General features: G+C 43.5%; 1 protein-coding gene across 2 annotated transcripts; it reads right to left on the bottom strand.

Moving 5' to 3' along the window:
- Positions 1 to 916: 916 nt before the first annotated feature.
- On the bottom strand, positions 917 to 17604 carry rnf217 (ring finger protein 217). Of its 2 annotated transcripts, none has more exons than XM_082506574.1 (7): positions 16175 to 17604; positions 11126 to 11347; positions 9950 to 10114; positions 9045 to 9142; positions 8852 to 8958; positions 6526 to 6597; positions 917 to 5052 (listed from the first exon to the last, which is right to left on the bottom strand). In XM_082506574.1, the coding sequence occupies exons 1-7, from the start codon at positions 17141 to 17143 to the stop codon at positions 4970 to 4972; spliced, it is 1716 nt and encodes a 571-aa protein (XP_082362700.1). In that variant the 5' UTR covers positions 17144 to 17604; the 3' UTR covers positions 917 to 4969. The 2 variants fall into 2 exon arrangements, with proteins under 2 accessions (XP_082362700.1, XP_082362701.1); XM_082506575.1 differs by having other exon boundaries at positions 8852 to 8955; positions 16175 to 17601.
- Positions 17605 to 18013: the final 409 nt, after the last annotated feature.

Raw genomic sequence — 18013 nt, 5'->3', positions numbered from 1 at the left:
AGCCTGCAGCGCGAGCCAATGAGCGTGCGCAGTTTTAATGTAGTTAATTTGCTCCGTGCACAGGAAGCTGCGCTCGGTGGACACAACGAAGATGCCACAGCGACAAAGGTCCAGAAAATAAATGTGTTTGTTGGAGGTGGAGAAATATTTTCATTTTCATTATTAAAAAACAAACAAACCGGAACATAAAAATACAAATAAAGAGATAAAAATAAGGTAAATATTTAAATGTAACCATCTTGGATGTTGTGAGCTACTAGTACATATAAAGTAGTGCATGTACTACACCTCTGCACTGTCTGTGCACTTATTATTTCACTCATGTCTAATTGTACATTTTTTAATCGATTTCATTTTGTGCTGTAATTTAATTATATTTATTCATGTAATTTTTTCTAATGTATTTTTATTCCCGTGTTTAACACTTTGGTCAGTGGTTTCTGTTTTTAAAGTACTTAAGTAAAGTAAATAAGGTTGGCTTTGCTCTTACTGGTGTGTTTGTACCACTCCTGACACGACTACTCACACTTCAGTTGAACACTAAATAAGCCACTTACACTTAATGTTATTACTTGTTTTTAAGCCATTAATGAATCTGCCATTTTTTTTTCAGAATTCATTACACCGCTGTTTTAGTGTCTACTTGTTCATAGGAAATAATGAGGTTTTGGCCTTAGACTGCCCATGGTTATGTTGGCTTCACCTCCTCTGGTGCACTTATGACCCCTGCTGACATAAAACTGCAGTCACAGCCGTGCTTACACGAATACACAGACTGTAGCCACTTAAACACCCTGTCAAACAGACCTCAGAAAGAGCTGCATAATTGAGAGAGGCCTCCACTTTATCTACGAACAAAGAAGCAGAGTGTTTCGGTGATGCGTTAATATAAAAAAGAATCAGGCAAACCGGGGCATTTTGGCATTTGACTTACTTTACTTTATTCTCCGTTAATAAAGCAAATGTTCAGGAGAAAACAGTGTTTGTGCCTGGCTAAGTGAGCAACAATAACAAATATTACTAGCAGATGTTTCAGCAGGTGGAAGAAGGTTTTCCTGGTGAAAACAAGGAACATACTCATCAAGCGTCTCTAACATTTCCTTGAATAGGAATACCCGTGGATAACTGTGTGGCGTGTACACATAAACCTGCTGCTGTTGTCGTTCCAACAACTTTGCATGTCTAGATAGGGAAAACCCAACCCGATGTTACTGATAGTACACCACCATATTGCAACATCACTTGTCCTGAGTCAAACTTATGCTGAAATGACACTGAAATCGTTTTTTTTTTTGGCGTGATTAACTCTTTCATCGAGACAGGGTTAGTCCCGTGTTGGCCTTAAATTATATTCATCTGATGAGTGCAATAGCCTCCTCGAATTAATCCAAAGAGCGAGTCGGAAACATGGTGACAGAGTAACTTGTGCAAAAAGGTACAAAGAGTATTTGGGATGTAGCGAAACCCACTGCATTGTGGCACTTATAAAATTTCAGAAGTTTAGTTTAATCTGAAGCTATAAAACATATTTTTAGCAGGAAAACACTGAGTCATCTGCATATCTTCTGTGTGGTATGGGTAAGACATCCATAAATATATATTCCTTCAACAGTAGTTTCAGACAAATTTATTTTACATCAAGAAGCCTGTTGTACTGCTCTATTAACTGTTCTAATAAATAACACATACAACAGCAGGCTGATAAGACTGCACCCTTGTCTGTAATATTTGCAGGACCCTGAATAAAAAGTTGGTAATCTGATCTATTGTTGATGTGAAGGCACCATTGCATATTTATGCCAATAAAACCGGGAATGTCATATAAACAAAACAAAGACCATGGGTGTCAACCAGCCAATGCTTCCCAGCAAGGGGAAAAAAATCATGACCTGAAACAACTCTAATGTCACTAAATGAATATACAGAGCAGCTTCTGGTTACAGCTTTAACCAAAGAGCTCCTGGCTATAGTAACACAACAACAGTAACAACAAAGATGGGATTTCTGCATGGCATTAGCACTGGGCAGAGTTATGCAACACAGATGTGTATAAAAGGGTAAAAACCTGATGTGACATGGAAAAGAACCATCCCATAAGACCTCAATTATCTGTATTTACAAAAAAACCCCAAAAACAAAAGGCAAATTTGCCATCTTTTTTTTTCTACGAGCTAACCATTAAAGAAAAATTTAAATTTAGGAAAATGCTAAAGGACAATAGTCTAAAGGACATATTCTCTGTCAATCATTTAATAACTTTAAAAAAAAAACAAAAAAAAACAAGCAGCAATTCAATACACCAGTGTAGCTGAAACGTGCCTGCATGAAATGCATGTGAGTAAATGTTAAAAGCATTCAGTTTGGCCCATTCATTGCACATCCGCCTCCATGCTGCTGATTTACTAATACATATTGTAATGTACAGGTTTAACCCGTGACCAGAGTGCAGACCGGACAGTGGCGGCTGCACCCAGACAGTTTGATCTTCTTTTGACACTACAGTGGTTTTACTTCCTGGAATTTAAACCAGGGTTTCTAATCCCTGAAGCTCCAGGCATCAGGAAGAGCTGCGACTCTAGAGTGCAGTTGAGGATATCTGTGGCACAGCTCAGGTAAGATGGGAGTCTCTGGGTTACAGTGAAGAGAAAAGCAAACTTCCTGAGAACAGATTCAAACCCAGAATCGTGACCCTGTTGTGGTTGTTCAGATCGGGTGTGTAACAATCTGTGTATGTATATTGCGCCTACAGCTGACACGTTGTATGTGTTAACTCCCAGATGTAGAAAAGAGATCAGGTCATGGGATAAATCCCAGTTAATGGCATTGCACTGCAAATCATCCAATCATCTGCTTCAGTGATGAAACGTGCTGTAATATTCGCTCCGACAGCAACTGCTACGGATGCACAGACACAAACTTTCCACCTGTACTGTAATCACCCGCCTCTCCACATCCACTCACAGCTGAGGTCAGAGTCCAGTCACACCTCACGGGGCAGCGGCACGGACAAAAGATGTTAAAGGACAATCACGAGGCATCAAAGGTATATATAAAAAAAAATGAAATAAAGCAAAAAACAAAAAGAGTGACAGGATAAGTGGAGAGAGCAGCTGGCTGACTGCTGCCAGGTGGCGACCTTTAAAGCTCTTAAAAATCTGTCGTTTCCTGGCAGCGCTCGCTGTGCGCACTCTCTCTCGTGCCAGTGCGAATGAATTCAGAGGTTTGCATCAAAACTGCTTTGTCACTATCCAAACTGTCAAGCAGGCAGACAGCTTCAAACAAACAAACAAACAAACAAAAAAAACCAAACACAAAACTGATCCACATACAGCTGACATCCAAATAAACTGGATGACCTTAAGAACAATAACACCCTGTTTAGCTCTTTGGTAAACCGCGGGCCTAACTCTACATTCTATTCTCTGTCTTTTCAGTCAGTTTCTGGTCTTCTGAGCACTTTCCAACTATCTACCGTACTTCTACAGCTTGTTTTGATCCCCATTTCTTGTGCACACTCCATTACACCTCATCGACACCCCTGCAAAAGTTCACGTCTAAAAGAACAATAAAAACAAAACAAATAACAAAGGGAAACGGTAAACCGTCTATCCCGCCATATTCAGCGCTTTGTTTTGGCACAGCAGCTCCTTTTTTTTTGATGATGCAGATACTGGCATACAGCATGTAGGCTCACTGGAAACAACATGCCATGCAGAGAGGGAGAGTGTAAACCAGCATCAGCTCAGACAGACAGACAGACAGAGAGGTGGGACAAAAAGACAGCAAGAGAGACGGGGACAGACAGGATGAAGGTTTGATGGAAAACCATAACAGAAAACAACAGAGGCTTGTTAGAACTCCAAAGGGCCTTCCAAAGTTTCACTTTCGTGTGTGTTAGTGTGTGTGCGGTCTTTAACACCAGACGTCACTCTTAAGGTTGGGTACACACCCAATCTTCAAACCTTCTAGCGAGAATTTGAGAGGCAGTCGCTGTTACCCAGAATAGTCAAGTATCATCCTTCCTTTGACATTATTGTCCACGCTGTCGGTTTGCCAGATACTCAAACTGCGATGGAAATTTTTCCAAATATCTGACCTACGCTGGGAAAAATTGAGGTCCAGCTTGCGTTGCATCGGTGAGAACTTGATATCAGTGCTTGTTTCAAATTCATTTCCATTTCTCACCCTTTTTTCCTGCAGCCAACAGCGGCAAAAACAACCTTTGCAAATGAATAAAAACGTATTTCCTTCTTTTTCATCCGCGAGGCTCTGCTATCACCGTGCAGCCGGCATTTCTGGCACCTTCATAATTACCGGTATCCGACACAATCAAAGCCTCGTGTCCACAGTATTCCTACATCTCAGCGTCAAACTAACCGCAGGTAGGAAAGCAAGGGCGCAAACCAAACTGCAGCTGTTTAAGCTGCGATTTATGGTTGTTCTCCTTTAAAATAATGAAATAAAAAGTGTGACATTCGTGGAAAATGTGCACTGATTTAAACTTCCTGCAGTGTATCCAAGAAAGTCCTCAGAAGTTCCTGCATTTAACATCCTCTATGTGACGAGCACTGTGCAAGACAGCAGCTGATCGGGGGGGGGGGGGGGGGGGTGCTCTTTTTTTTTTTTTTTAAACTTTTTTTTTTTTTAATTACTCTTCTGCGTAAATATCCAGCATTCATTTTGCAGTAGTCCCACTTGAGAGCAATAATCCAGATGTAAAGATGTGCATTCATGTAGTCCTCACGTTATAGATTTAGGTACATCATTCCACCTGAGGTCCTTCCTAACTGCCAGTGTTTAGTTTGTGTTGCTCATCTCAAGAGTTTTGTGATGACTCAGGCTGGGAGGTCTGTCCCTGAGGAGGTGCGGGTGTTGTCTTTCCAAACCGTGTATGTGTGTGTGTGTGTGTGTGTGTGTGTGTGTGTGTGTGTGTGTGTGTGTGAGGTCTGCGTGGAAAGAAGGACGAGCTTCAGATCCATCGTCCGGAGCCTCTGGTGCGCTGCTGCTTCTTCCTCTTCTTGCACACGTAATAAATCGGGAAAACAACCAACCCTACAAACAGAGAAGGCAGAAAGTGCAAGAGAGGTCAAACCGCTGTCTTATCTACAAGCATTAAATATTCTCTGTTGTGCAGCGCTGCAAACAAATGTGGAGCTGAAAGGCATCGGAGAGAGACGGCAGCACAACACTGATTCTATTAATGATGAACCCGCCAGCATGACTATCAGTCTGCAGAGGACCATCAGTCGGACTTACAGACGCAGGAAACAGATTAACAATAATTACACTAATAACTACAGGTCAGCTGAGGCATGAGCAGTTCACAGTGCAGTCTGATTAGTCTGTAGCTGGATGTTCCTACAAATGTACAGCACTGTGCAAGTCTTGAGCCCCTGACCTTCCTCATTTCTTTATATTTTGCAGGGAAAACTGGAGCAATGAATTAAAACCTGCAAACATACACGAAGCTTAAAGGGCTTTAAAGTCAATATTTGGCATGACCACCTTTGTTCTTCAACACAGACTGAACTCTCTTAGGCAGCTTTCTTTAAGTAGTCTTTAGGAATAGTTCTTCTAGAAGGACATTTAAAGCTCTTATGCTGATGTTGGCTGACGTTTGTTCCATGACTGATAGTGTTCCACTGTGTGCTTTTTATTTAAATCAGGATATGTTTTTACTGCATTGGCAGTGTGTTTGGGATCATTTTCATGCTGCAAAATGAAGATGAGGCTTCAGTGAAAAAAAATTCTGAAGGGGAGCTGCATCTCTCGGGTCCCTCTTGTCAGGTCTGTGTTGAATTTCTAGCTATTTCTTAAGTTACTGTTCATCCGCTGTAAATCTCGTCTCCCTCAAATCTTTAGGAGCACAACTTCCAGCTAAAATCTCTTTGGGAATCACTTTGCTGGTGCAAAAATATTATTTCATACCTGTGAAACTGCCTTATCTTTCTTATCTATAAAAAATAGGAACAAATGATATGTTTTTGCTATAACAAAGTGCAAATTTTAAAGATAAAACTGAAATTGGTCCATTGCTAGGTTGTCTCTTCTGTGTAGACACTGAACTCTAGTTCATCCTTTGTGTTAGCTATATTTTTAAGCTTCAGGTCAGGTACAGGGACTGGACTGAAAAAGAGTGAAGAAGCAGCCCAATGTCCTATGACAACCTTCAGAAAGCCCAGAGAACTGATGCTCAAAACCACCATAAAAAGTTACTAGAAAGCTTTGTTCATTGGAAGCCAAATACAAAGAAATTAGGGGTGACTAAACACTTGCACAGTCCTGTCCTTCCAGGAAGCAATAGTTACTCCATTATAGTGTTTCTCTGGATCAACAGCTTTGTCCTTTTTGAACAGAAAAAGTGAACTTTTACAGAAAATAAAAAGATGCCCATGACCGAAAACAGATGATAAGAGAGCTCCTTAGCAGCCTGGAGGAAAACAACAAGGCGAACCATCTCGCTGATAAGTGTTAAATGCTCTCACCGAAGCAGATTAGAGCTCACGTGTGTTTGTAATATGTTACCTATCACCAGCGCGAGAGCTCCGAGCACCACGACCAGCAGAATGACCACAGGAGCTATCAGCACCTTAGAGGCTGCAGAGAGACACAGGCAGAGGAAAAGATGATTGTCATTTTTTTTTCTCTTCATAAATTGCGACATTTGGTCATCGGTGAATAGCTGCGGGATGGAAGTTACTGTAACTACAAATTACTTCATCCGCAGTGTAATGTTCTTTATTAAATGCTACATCTTTGCCGCTAGCAGTGCATGGCACGAGAGCAGTTATGAGCGCTGTAATGGGCCAGTGGCTCGTGTTAAGCGACAAATTAGCTCCCGGTTCACGGGCACCCTGCTGACATAACGAGCTGAAGCTGTCGCTGAGAGCAGAGTGAAAGAGAGCTATCAGAGGGGATTGCATGTATTTGATAACCGTGAATGGATAATAAGAATGAACATCTGATATGTGATTCTAATCATGCTTCATCAGGAATCTCACGAATGAAGTACAGAGGTAGATGTGGATATGTTCACTTCTGTTGTTATTGGGTGGTGAATTCACATCAATCACTTAGAAACCAGAGAATCTGGTTTCTAAGTGCAGGAGCCCCAGGAAAGGCTTTTTCATTAAAGTGATGCAAGCAGTGGAGCTTTAGGGATGGCAAGTCTGCTTAATTCCGGCTGTTCCGCCACTCTGATCCAAACTGTAATAGCTTCAAACTGTTAAAAGTACAAATACCTCTATTCTTCTCTGTGTTTAATACTTCTTAGCAATCGCGCTAAAACACTAAGACAGGATGCTGAACGTGGTAAGGAGTATCCCTACTAATTCTTCCTGCTTCAGTGCAGCCCATAGACGGTTATAAAGCCTCAGTCTGAGCGTCTTCGCTGTGGTTTCAAGGCGCCGATCTGACTGTGAAGCTGACTTGTGATCAACAAGTCCTTAGCACATGAGGATAGCCTGGATCATCCTCCTTTCTGACTCTCAGAATGACCATAATTTACAAAATGGACTGCGTGTTTTGTTCAGTATGACCTGAAAGTAACAACTTAGACCATAAATAAAGGTGATGATGATGATGATAAAGTCAACAGGAGCGTGATGACCGAGGTCACAGAGAAACAGCAGGCGAGGGCTGTTTGTCCACACACTTCTTTACAGCCAAAGATCTTTGTGCAGCCACAGGAGTCGGCCCCTGCTGGCCATTAAAAAGACTGCAACTCAAAGGCACCTAACGCTAACCCTGATTGAATTTACAGGCTCAATCACTCATTTCAGGTCACACCAAAATAAAAATTAAGCGTATTTTGTAAATCTCGGTCATACTGTGTTTCAAAATGGAGACTTATCCGTGGAGGAAAACACACCTTCATTTTCTAACAAGAGGCCAAAAACAACTCCAGATTGGTTCAAACAACTATACTTTCAGTACAAGCATTTGTGCCACTTTGAAGACCCAAACTGTCACCCTCAGATGAGAGGGGATTGGTTAGGATGTTCAGGAACCATCAAGGCTCAACCCTGCCGTAAACAGGTAACTGTCCACAGTGAAGTTTTACATCACCAGGAACTGAGAGGATGCTTTCCAAAAGTTAAAAAATCAACACTTTCAAACTCGACTGAAATTTACAGCTACAAGGACAAGTGCCTTCTGGAGAAAAGTTTCATGATCAGACAAAACAAAGAGTGAGTTATTTTGCCTCAATTACAGGAGGTCTGATAGCAGGAGTAAAGCACGGTGGTAGTAGCAGCTGCACTGGCACTCCATACACTGCACAAAGCGCATGGGATAATAAAGAAGGAGGACTACCTCCAAATACTTCGACAGCTTGACATTTGAAACTTGGACACAACAGCTAAATGAAACCTTGTGCTGTACATATGAGGGAAAAGAAATCATTTCCAATAATATTCTTGAAACTTTCAGGGAATGTACTGGTTCTCTGTAATTTCAAAAGCACTGTCCAACTGTCCAAAGCATCAACACATTACTTGAAAGTAGAAAATTGGGGTACGGTGCAGTCAAGCACACATACGGTACTTCCCCTGAGTTTTCTGGATGTAAGGTGTCTGTTACTCGTCTTGCACACACTTGTGTAACGAGCAGAGGACATTGTCCTAGTCTGACACTACTGTTGTGTGACAAAGCCAGTGACCAGAGTTCACTCTCATCACAGCTTGAGCAAACAGCTCTGTTGTTTAAATCTGTGGCAGAACACACGGTAACTGCCATAACGGGCCACTCCTAGTTGTAGACATGCAGCTGTGTTAGCATAAAGCTCACTATAGCTGAAAAGAGCAAACATGCTATGAAAACATCTCTTTATCAATTACACGCAGCAACTTACCACAGACAGAGCCTCTAATTAGCCGTCTCAGATGAGGTTTATCGGGGAGATAGCGATACTTGCAGCCAAACACACTGAGGTTGGATGTGTGGTCCCCAAAAAATCTGCTGGCAAAATGAAGCGAAAGATGAAATCGGAGAGAAGAGATGGGCGGACAAAGCAGCCAGAATGAAGAAAGTGGAGCACAACACACCTCAGGTGTCTGTAGCGCTCTCCGCAGCGGTAACAGAAGTTGGTGTTGCACTGCACACAGGTCATGTGATCGCATCCCTCCGTACGCTGAATATGAATCTACAGACGAAGATTAAAACAAAGAGAGGTGATGTAACATTAACTGAATCTCAATAGTGCAGCTTATCCACTATCGCTTTAGTGCAATACCTGAAGTCTCGTTCGGTTTCGAGCTGTACACTATAAGCATCTAACAGCATCCGCAGTAGTACAGTACATCAGCAGTACGCATCAGGGAGCAGACTTTCTATAACCTCAGCAATAACTAGCTTTGAGCAGCTTCTTTTACTTGACACCAATCTGCTGTCTTCATCAAACATGAGCTCCTCTTCCTGCTTCCAGAGCCATGGAGCACCAGTGTGACAAACACAGATGGAAAGTGTTTACTGCTGTGAGCAAACAGTTCCCATATACCGGTAATTAGCTTAATTTATGTCTTCCTTTAGTCATCTGACAGTCAAATTAGATATTGCGTAGACCAACTTGGTCGTAATGAGACTGCACGATAAGACCAGGCTGGTATTATGGCTAGCAGGGAGATGCCAGTGAGTCTACCAGATATGGTTTTGTGCAGCACACATGGCCATCATTTTTCAGCGTGGACTGCCGCTGCCACACGTGCTTTTTTTTTTGCTTTTTTTTTTTTTACATCTGTGCATCCATCCTGTTCTCTACAGCGCTCCATCCATCATCTACAGCTGCTTCAATGCTTCTTAACCTTCATTGATTCATTCATCTACACCGATAACACCCTCCATCAGTCAAATCCCTTTCTGTTTACAGACACTGTGGCTGCTCTCAGGAGTCCTCTTCCCAAAATGTTGGAAACTAAAAGCTTGTGGCGTGTGTCGTTCATCAGTGTCTCACCTTGCACTTGGGGCATTTCTGGGCGTTTCTCTGTCCGTGCTCAATGACGCTCGCCCAGGTACGTAGCAGCTTGTCTCCTTTCCTGTAGTCGCGGCATTTGAGCCCGTCGTGCCAAGGTGCGTGGCATTTAAAGCACCACACAAACTGGCAATTGCTACACTGGATCTGCAGAGGAGACAGAAGACAGACATGTTTACCCACAAATAACCAACATGCTTAGCCTTAAAAATGGACAACTGCAGTTTGACCAATCACATTGAATGTGGTACTTTTGAGCAGAGGTGCAGATTTAGTACAGGCTATTAATCCTTAAACCAAAATGCATTATTTTAGTAGCCAGTTATTTATATTCATATATACACATGACCCTTAATGAAATCCCAGGTTTATCTATTTTCCAACCGATCTGATCTTTTAGTTCCTGTCTCCTAAAGCATGGAACTCCAGAAAGCCCCTTTTGATTGGTTCCCCCTCGCCTGGCTTCAGCAAACAGAACCTGCTGCTTTTAAGCTCCGCCTTCTCACCGAGGGCTCACCCAAACCCACACCTCCAGCTGTGTAATAGATGACTACAAGAGGAAAATATATGTCGAGCTGATGTCAGATAGGCACAGGCTGGAAACCAAGGCTTAGGTCTTACTTCCCACTGATTACCTTATTATTTTAAAACTCTGCCCAATTTCATAAGAGCATTTGACATTATAATACACAAATAAACACACATCACACAAAAGTATTATTTAAGACCTTTAGGTTTTTGAATTTGCCTGTTTTTTTCCCCAGGATTGTGAGGCATTTTATTCCTAAATATAAGAGTTTGCCAGTAGGGAGATGACAGGGAATGGGGGAAGAGAGATGGGAAACGATAAGCAGCAAATATCTCTGTGCAGATGTGAACTATGGATGTGGTTTCGGTTGAACAAATAAAATCATACATCAATAGGGGACCCTGGTCTTTGTTGCTCTTGACGTGAATAAAGGCTTGGGATCTGATTTGATCCACTCGCAGTTAACCAAAGCAATTACTTTTACCCCAGCTCTGCTTTTGTTGCCTAGTGCACACACCAGCGGCACGAGGCACTTCTTTTTAATCACACAGCTCACTGCGACTCGCTGCGAGCATCCCTTTTTACTGTACAACATTACGGCAACTGTCAACGCCGGCACGTCAACTTACTTTATACTTGTGCTCGGAGCGGTTGGGGGTGTGCGTCTTGAGAGAAGTGAACTGACTGCACTGGGGGCAGGGCTTTGTGCTCGAATCCAGCTGACTCAGCTCCAAGAAGTAACGATATTTTGCCACCTCCTCTTTGGTCAAATGGGAAATCACCAGTCCTTCCTCCAGGTTGCCACTACACTCCGTGATCGGACAGCTGATAAGAGCTTTCCCCACTCGCACCTGGGGAAAGAACACAGACAGATGACATGGCATCGTGGAAAAAGCTGCTTTTAATGCACGCAGAGGCTCAGAGGAGGGTGTTCTACTTTTAAATGTTACTGATAAACCTGTCAAAGGCTCCACAAAGAAATCGGTAAGCTTCATAAAACGTGTGTCACCACTCGGCGGTTTGTTATGGTGTGTTTCTCTGGCCCAAATCTACATGCTGAATATATTTACACCACTGATGAGAGATGGTAAATAATTCACCAAAGACCAGAAGGACTGAGGGGCAGAGGGAGGTCGTGCAGCCGCTGGAGGTTAATCTACGACAAAGCGTGTGCACGTGGGCACATTAGTGCAGCGTGAGTGCCTGGAACTTGGTAACTCTGAGTGGAACTGAACCACAGTCTGGTGATCCAGTAAAACACTAACTAACCATAAGGTCACGCACTCTGGAAGAAGTGCACTCTTTTATTTAGACTTCTCTTGAAGGTGTGTGAGGCTAAGGTAAACAAACCTGCTCACCAAAAGGTGAGCCGGATATTTTGACTGTCTGACTAAGCGATTTCAGGAGGCTGACATGTAATCCTGGAAATTTCACAATCTGTTATTATCATGAGTCATTAATTTAGCCTTTACAGTGCTACGTGCAAATGTCCGGCAAACACAAACTCATGTCATCTAACCCTGCCTATAATGCAGTATGTGATGCAGTAAATGTCACGGGCAGGATTAGAGACAACTCAAATCCCACTGGAAATATTGCCTCCTATTCTTTTACCATCTTTCGTTTCAAACTTTTTTCAATGTGCTTCCTCCCAGCTAGGGCTGATCTTCTCTAGTTCCATTCATCTTTCATTTCCTCATTTTTCGCTCTCTCTGTCTCCTCAACACATTAAATCCATCAAACCCTGCGAGACCTGTTATACTGACACATGATCAGGTCTTTTCTCCCTTTGTGTGTGTGTGTGAGAAATGGCAGGCCGAAAACAAAGCACAATAGCATCAACTTCTGATGGTGTCACACCCATATCACCCACCCCTCAAAAACCCAATATTGCATATAAAGTTAGCATATATCATCCAAAGCTATATTGATATTGTTGCCACAACAGCAGCGCAGGGATGACCAGCACAGACTGGTTTGACTGGTTATTTCTCACCTCCACGTGTCACAGAGTGTGGTCTGCTGAAAATACAGGTGACTTTGTTCTGTGGTTTTAATGTCTTGAGTGAAAACATAATCAAATATAACCAGAAACCTGATTTTACCACATAAGCAGTGAACCGTTCACCTACCTGAGCCAGTCCGAGCACGTAAACTGCCACGTGCTGCACGTATTTGAAAACTAGCTGACTGAGGCTGGGTTGTAAACTAACAGCATTGGGTTACATCCAGCTTTGAATAACAGATTCGTAAGAGCAGCAGATGATGTCAGCATGACGTGGACCAAAATGAGATCATGCTGCCTTAAAGTAAAACAACTGGTAGTAAGTGTTTAGGAATGTAGGAGGCTTTAAAAGGGACCTGTGTTTGGCAATCTGTGATTCAGTATTTGTATTCTGTACTCTACTGGGGTAGCTTTGCACGATTCACAGCCCTGTCCCCCTTCCCTCATACCCAACCAGTCAAGGCAGATGGCTGCTCCGTCCTTAGCCTAATTCTGCCAGAGGTTTCTTCCTGTTAAAAGGGAGTTTTTCCATCCCACTGTCACCAAGTGCTTGCTCAAAGGGGGCTATTTGCTTGTTGGGGTACTCTCTGTATTATTGTCAGGTCTCTACCTTACAATATAAACTCCCTTGACGTGGCTGTTGTTGTGAATTGGTGCTATAGAAATAAAGCTGAATCGAATTCACAGTAAAACAATTTGTCTCACAGGTTCAGCCAGCTTATCAACTGTATGAAAAAACTGTTTTAGCGCTCTCTTCCTGTTCCCTTTAAGCCGACTTTCAGCTGAGTGCCTGCCTCTGCTGAACTGAACATTTGAAGAGCAGATGGGTGGATGTGTCCCTGAGATGATTGATTAGGGATTTCCACTTTTGCTGACATCATACAGAGCACAGAGTACAAAATAATGTCTAGAACTTACTATTATGGGCAATGTGAAGCCTGAGGTTTTGGCTCATAGGGTTTTCCCATAGTTAATCTGACCTCATGAAACCTCTCATCACTATTTGTTTAATAACACTAAGCTAAAATTGAGAAGCAGTGTATGAAAAACTAAATAAGACCCATACTGCTTCTGTCATATGTCTAAGCGGGTAAGTAGCAGCCAGGTGCTGGTAATCAAATGAACCCCATTAATGGATCTTTAGGAAGTGCGAGCACCTCTATGAAAGCAGAGGTTCTGGCAGTTTGCTGGTCTGAAGCATTCAGCTGTGTCTTAACATGCATCAGTAATGATCTCAGAGGAGCGACTACTGCTGCCCGTTAGCCTGGAAAAGGTTATAAGGCCATTTCCAAACAATCTGGAACCCATCATCCCACACTGAGAAAGACTAAACATGTAAAATGTTGAAGAGATTTTTCCCAGGAGTGGATGATGCAGCGCATTCACCTCAACGTTTGACCCCCCAAAACAAAAACTAAAAAACAAGTTCAACTTCTCAGACTCTAAAGTGCCACATTTTTCAAAAACCCAACACAGCCTATCAGCACCTCATAACAACTGATGATGGAGGGGTGATGATTTGAGTCAACCATGAACTCCTCTGTACACCAAAGTATTCTAGAGTGAAATGTGAGAACATCAGTGCAACAGCTGAAGCTTGGCTCAAACTGGATCACCAACAAGACAATGATCTCAAGCAGAGCAGCAAATCTACAGCATGATGACCGAAAAAGAAAAGAATCAATGTGTTGCAATGGCCCAGCCAAAGTCCAGACCTCGACCTGATTGAAATGACCATTGTAAAGACCAACGGGCTGAAAGTTCCTCCACAATCATGTGAGACAAACAGAAAACAAACACTTCAACTTACTGCCGCTAAAGGTGACTCCACTGAATCACGTAGGATACTCAGCTTTTCACACTCTGCTTCTGCATTTTGGCTTAATTTTTGTTATATAAATGACGACACAGTGTAATATATCGTGTGCTGGTGTTCATTTAAGAACATGCTAATGTCCTGATACATATAACCTTGGAAATGAAAGCGATTACACTGCCTAGATTTCATTAGGTCTTTATTTAGCACAACAGGAAAGTTGCAGGTTTAATCCCTGTTATAACAACTGTCATAACAACACGGCTGGCAGCGGTTCAGTGCAACATCCATCCATCCTGCAAAGCCTGACCAAGATCCCAGGAGCAAAAACAAAAACACAGAAAAACAAAACAAAAAAAACCACCAATTCCCAAGTGTCTGTGACCACATCCATCTGACATACCGCTTCTACTGAGGGTAAGCGCCAAGCATGTGTGCTAAAAATTCCACCTCCACAGGATAATGTACATGACCCTTAAAAAAAAAAAAAAAAAAAAATTCACAGTGTGCTCATCAGAGAGCCGGCTTGGTTCTGTATTTGCATGAATGTTCATGCCCTGTTATCAAAGCAAGGCAACTGCAGATAAAAATGAGCCTCAATGACTGATAAAAAGTGTGTTATCTACACAGATTAAAGCCAGTCTTGGCAACAGTAGCAAGGAGATGAGAGTGCAGCTCCTCCCTGGGCTGCAAAAGCAACAGGGATTATGACTGAAAGATTGCTGACCAGAACAGTCTGATGAAGAAGCCACAAAAAGGCAGAAAATCCATCCTGAAACACTTTACCTCTGGTAGAAAGCATCGCGGGCTGGCAAATTGTAATTTTACTGTCAGTGCAGTGAACATGTACAATAAACGGTTATTTAATTTATCTGTTCAGTGGACTAGTCAGTGTTTCGGGGTCTGTGTTAGCAGTGGAGCTATTAAAGCAGAAAATAACTGCTAATACGCACAATTTTATATTTGCTTATTTATCACAGGTCACACAGTCATGGCAGCGCTGACCACTGTTACTGAACACTGCAGAGCTTCCTTACATCGTGCAGGCCTGGTAGGAAGCAGCAATGTGCCTTGTGCTGCAGTCTGATAGCTGTTTATACTGGAGAGTAATCAATCTATCAATTATTAATTCTCTTAATGGATCAGCATAAAGCAACAGAGACTCCACACTGATATTTATTATAGTGGAAGAACTCATTCGTCAACTATGACGTTGTTGCTTCTGTGTTGACTGCTGCAGCTGTTTTTATCCATCTTATTCCTCCAGATACCAAAAGGCATTCTGGGAATGTAGGAATCAACCCAGAAGGGGATGATCCCACACTTTGTGCCCCTTTGGGATGCAACTGGACATACTAATGCACATAAGAATAAAGGTCTTCTATCTGAAGGTGGGATCCTTCTTAAAGAGCCTGAGAGAAAGACGCTGAATAAGCCAAAGAGCTCTCACAAAGTCCTCTATTGTGAAAACCACCGCTGCCAGGTCCCAATTTTGGTGTGGCATGCGTCTGTGACCCAGATTCACCGAAAAAGTACTCATCACAAGACAAGAAGACCTGTAGATTCTCGCACTCACTCGTTAATTAACCCTTAACGTGGATCTTTTTGGACGCATGCGAAACACGTGGGGTTGGGGGTCACCACCTGGTATGCTCGAAAGCCAAGCCCGTGCTTCTAAATGTGGATAAAATGCCAAATATAGCCCCAGAAAAGGGTGACGGAGAAGACTGCAAAGTTACTGCTGCTCAAGGACACCTCGGCCAGCTGCTGCTGACCGACCCAGCGAGGCCTGCTTCTGGGACAGGCCCCTTTTGTTTTCACTGAGATACCCCCCCACTGATCCCTAACCCAACCAACCTGGGAGCTGACGTAGAGTTTCAGACACTCGTCACACACGGCCTTCCTGCAGCAGGGCAGGGGTGCGATGGTTTTCTCTTCCATGCACACCCGGCAACTCTGCATCGCACCCTCGGCGCCGGCCTGCTCCGCGGACAGCCGGTGGGACAAGTCCCCGAAAGGATCCACCAGGTCGTCCACTGTGTACGGTTGCGGCTCGAGACTCGAACCCGCATCCTGCCCAGTCTCCAAGTCCCGTTCTGACGCGTCTGGTGCGACCGTGTCATCGGAGCGGTCCGTGATTTCGGCGTCTTGTCTATGGCTGTCGTTGGCAATGCAGTAAACGGTGCAGTAGACGTGCTCTTTGGCACTGACAGACCCCTCCGGAGTGGCCGTGCTGCCGCTGTTGTCACACGTATGATGGTGCTGACCTGTAACGGTTAACAATTCAACTGCCCGAACACCCAAACTCGGTAACTCGCTCGAGGTTGGTTCGTTTTCCACCTCGGCTTCGCCCGTTTCTACGTCCGACTTTGTAGACCCGCTACAATCAGGTACATAATCTTGAGTGTCGTTAACGTTTCCTTCGTGGTTTTCAAGCTCGGCTCCGTACTGCATCCGACTGCCTCTGTTAAGACGGAAAGAGGGAGATTTTGAATCCCCGAAATTCTTCCTCAGGATGTCGACAGCGCTCGCCCTCCTCCTCGCTCTCCCTCCGCCGTTGCAGTTGTTGTTGTTGTTGCCCTCCGCATCCTTCCCCCCCGGGTCCCTGTCGCTTTCGTCCAGCGATAGCCGAGAGTTTGACCTGGTGACACGTCGGCTCAAATCTCCGAGCGTCCGCTCAACTTTACCGTCCGTGAGGGAAGTTTGTGTCGGCAGGTTGCGGGACAATTTCACCCTCCCCTCCTCGATGCCGCTGATGAAACTCGGCATTTTACAGGCGTCAGCTATCGGGCCGTCATTTTCCATTCCCGATTTAGCTCTCCCCATTTAGAGAGCGGCTCTCTCCCATGCGTACCGCCGCCTGCTCGTCTGTCTGCCTCTCACCCAACTCCCACTACCAAAACAAAACAAAGCAGTCAGGTCGCTGCTTCCGGGTGTCGTCGTAAGCGTGAAGGAGAGCAGCGATAGGCCGATGGAAAGCCTAGTGGTGGAGATCGGAGAGAGCCTAACTCCCCTTTAATCTATGCCACCAAATAAAAACAGTGCTCCCGGTACTAAGTGTGAGGAAGAGGAGCCAGAAGGGCTGGCCCACTGGTTATTTTGTTTTTTGTTTTTTTGTCCTAGGCCTCTGTACATGGGTGTCAAACATAACGCCAGGATCGGCCCACTAAAGACTCTAATCTGGCCCACTGGATGGTTTAGAACAGCGGTCCCCAACCCCCGGGCCTCGGACCGGTACCGGTCCGTGAGTCGTTTGGTACCGGGCCGCGAGAGTTGAGGCTCGGGTGTGAAATGTATGGCTTTCAGGGGGGTTTTTTTTATCGGTTTTTAGCGTTTACTGTGTTTCCCACTGATAAAGACCTCCTCCATTAACATCCACGAAGTAAAAAGTAATTAATAGATAAACATTTAAATGACAGAAAGTTCCTCTTTTTTTCACTAGTTGAAATAAATTATTTTTACTGTAAAAAGAAAAGACAGAAAAAAATCAGTTTTTCTCCCAATCCAGCCTACTGTACAGTTTTAGCAAATGTGAAGGAGTGCACAGATTTTGAACTTTTAACTGTATTTCATAGGTTTTACAGCTTTTCCTGATAAAGACTCGCCCATTGACATTCATACTACACCAAAGTACTTAACTAACAGATAAACAATTTCAAGACAGTAAAGTTCATGTGTTTCCATTACTACAGCGAG

This window comes from Aulonocara stuartgranti, assembly GCF_965226115.1.
Source record: "Aulonocara stuartgranti genome assembly, chromosome: 15".
In the NCBI taxonomy this organism is placed as follows: domain Eukaryota; kingdom Metazoa; phylum Chordata; class Actinopteri; order Cichliformes; family Cichlidae; genus Aulonocara; species Aulonocara stuartgranti.
The sequence above is the reverse complement of the archived record's forward strand: the minus strand, read 5'-3'. Positions and strand labels throughout refer to the sequence as shown.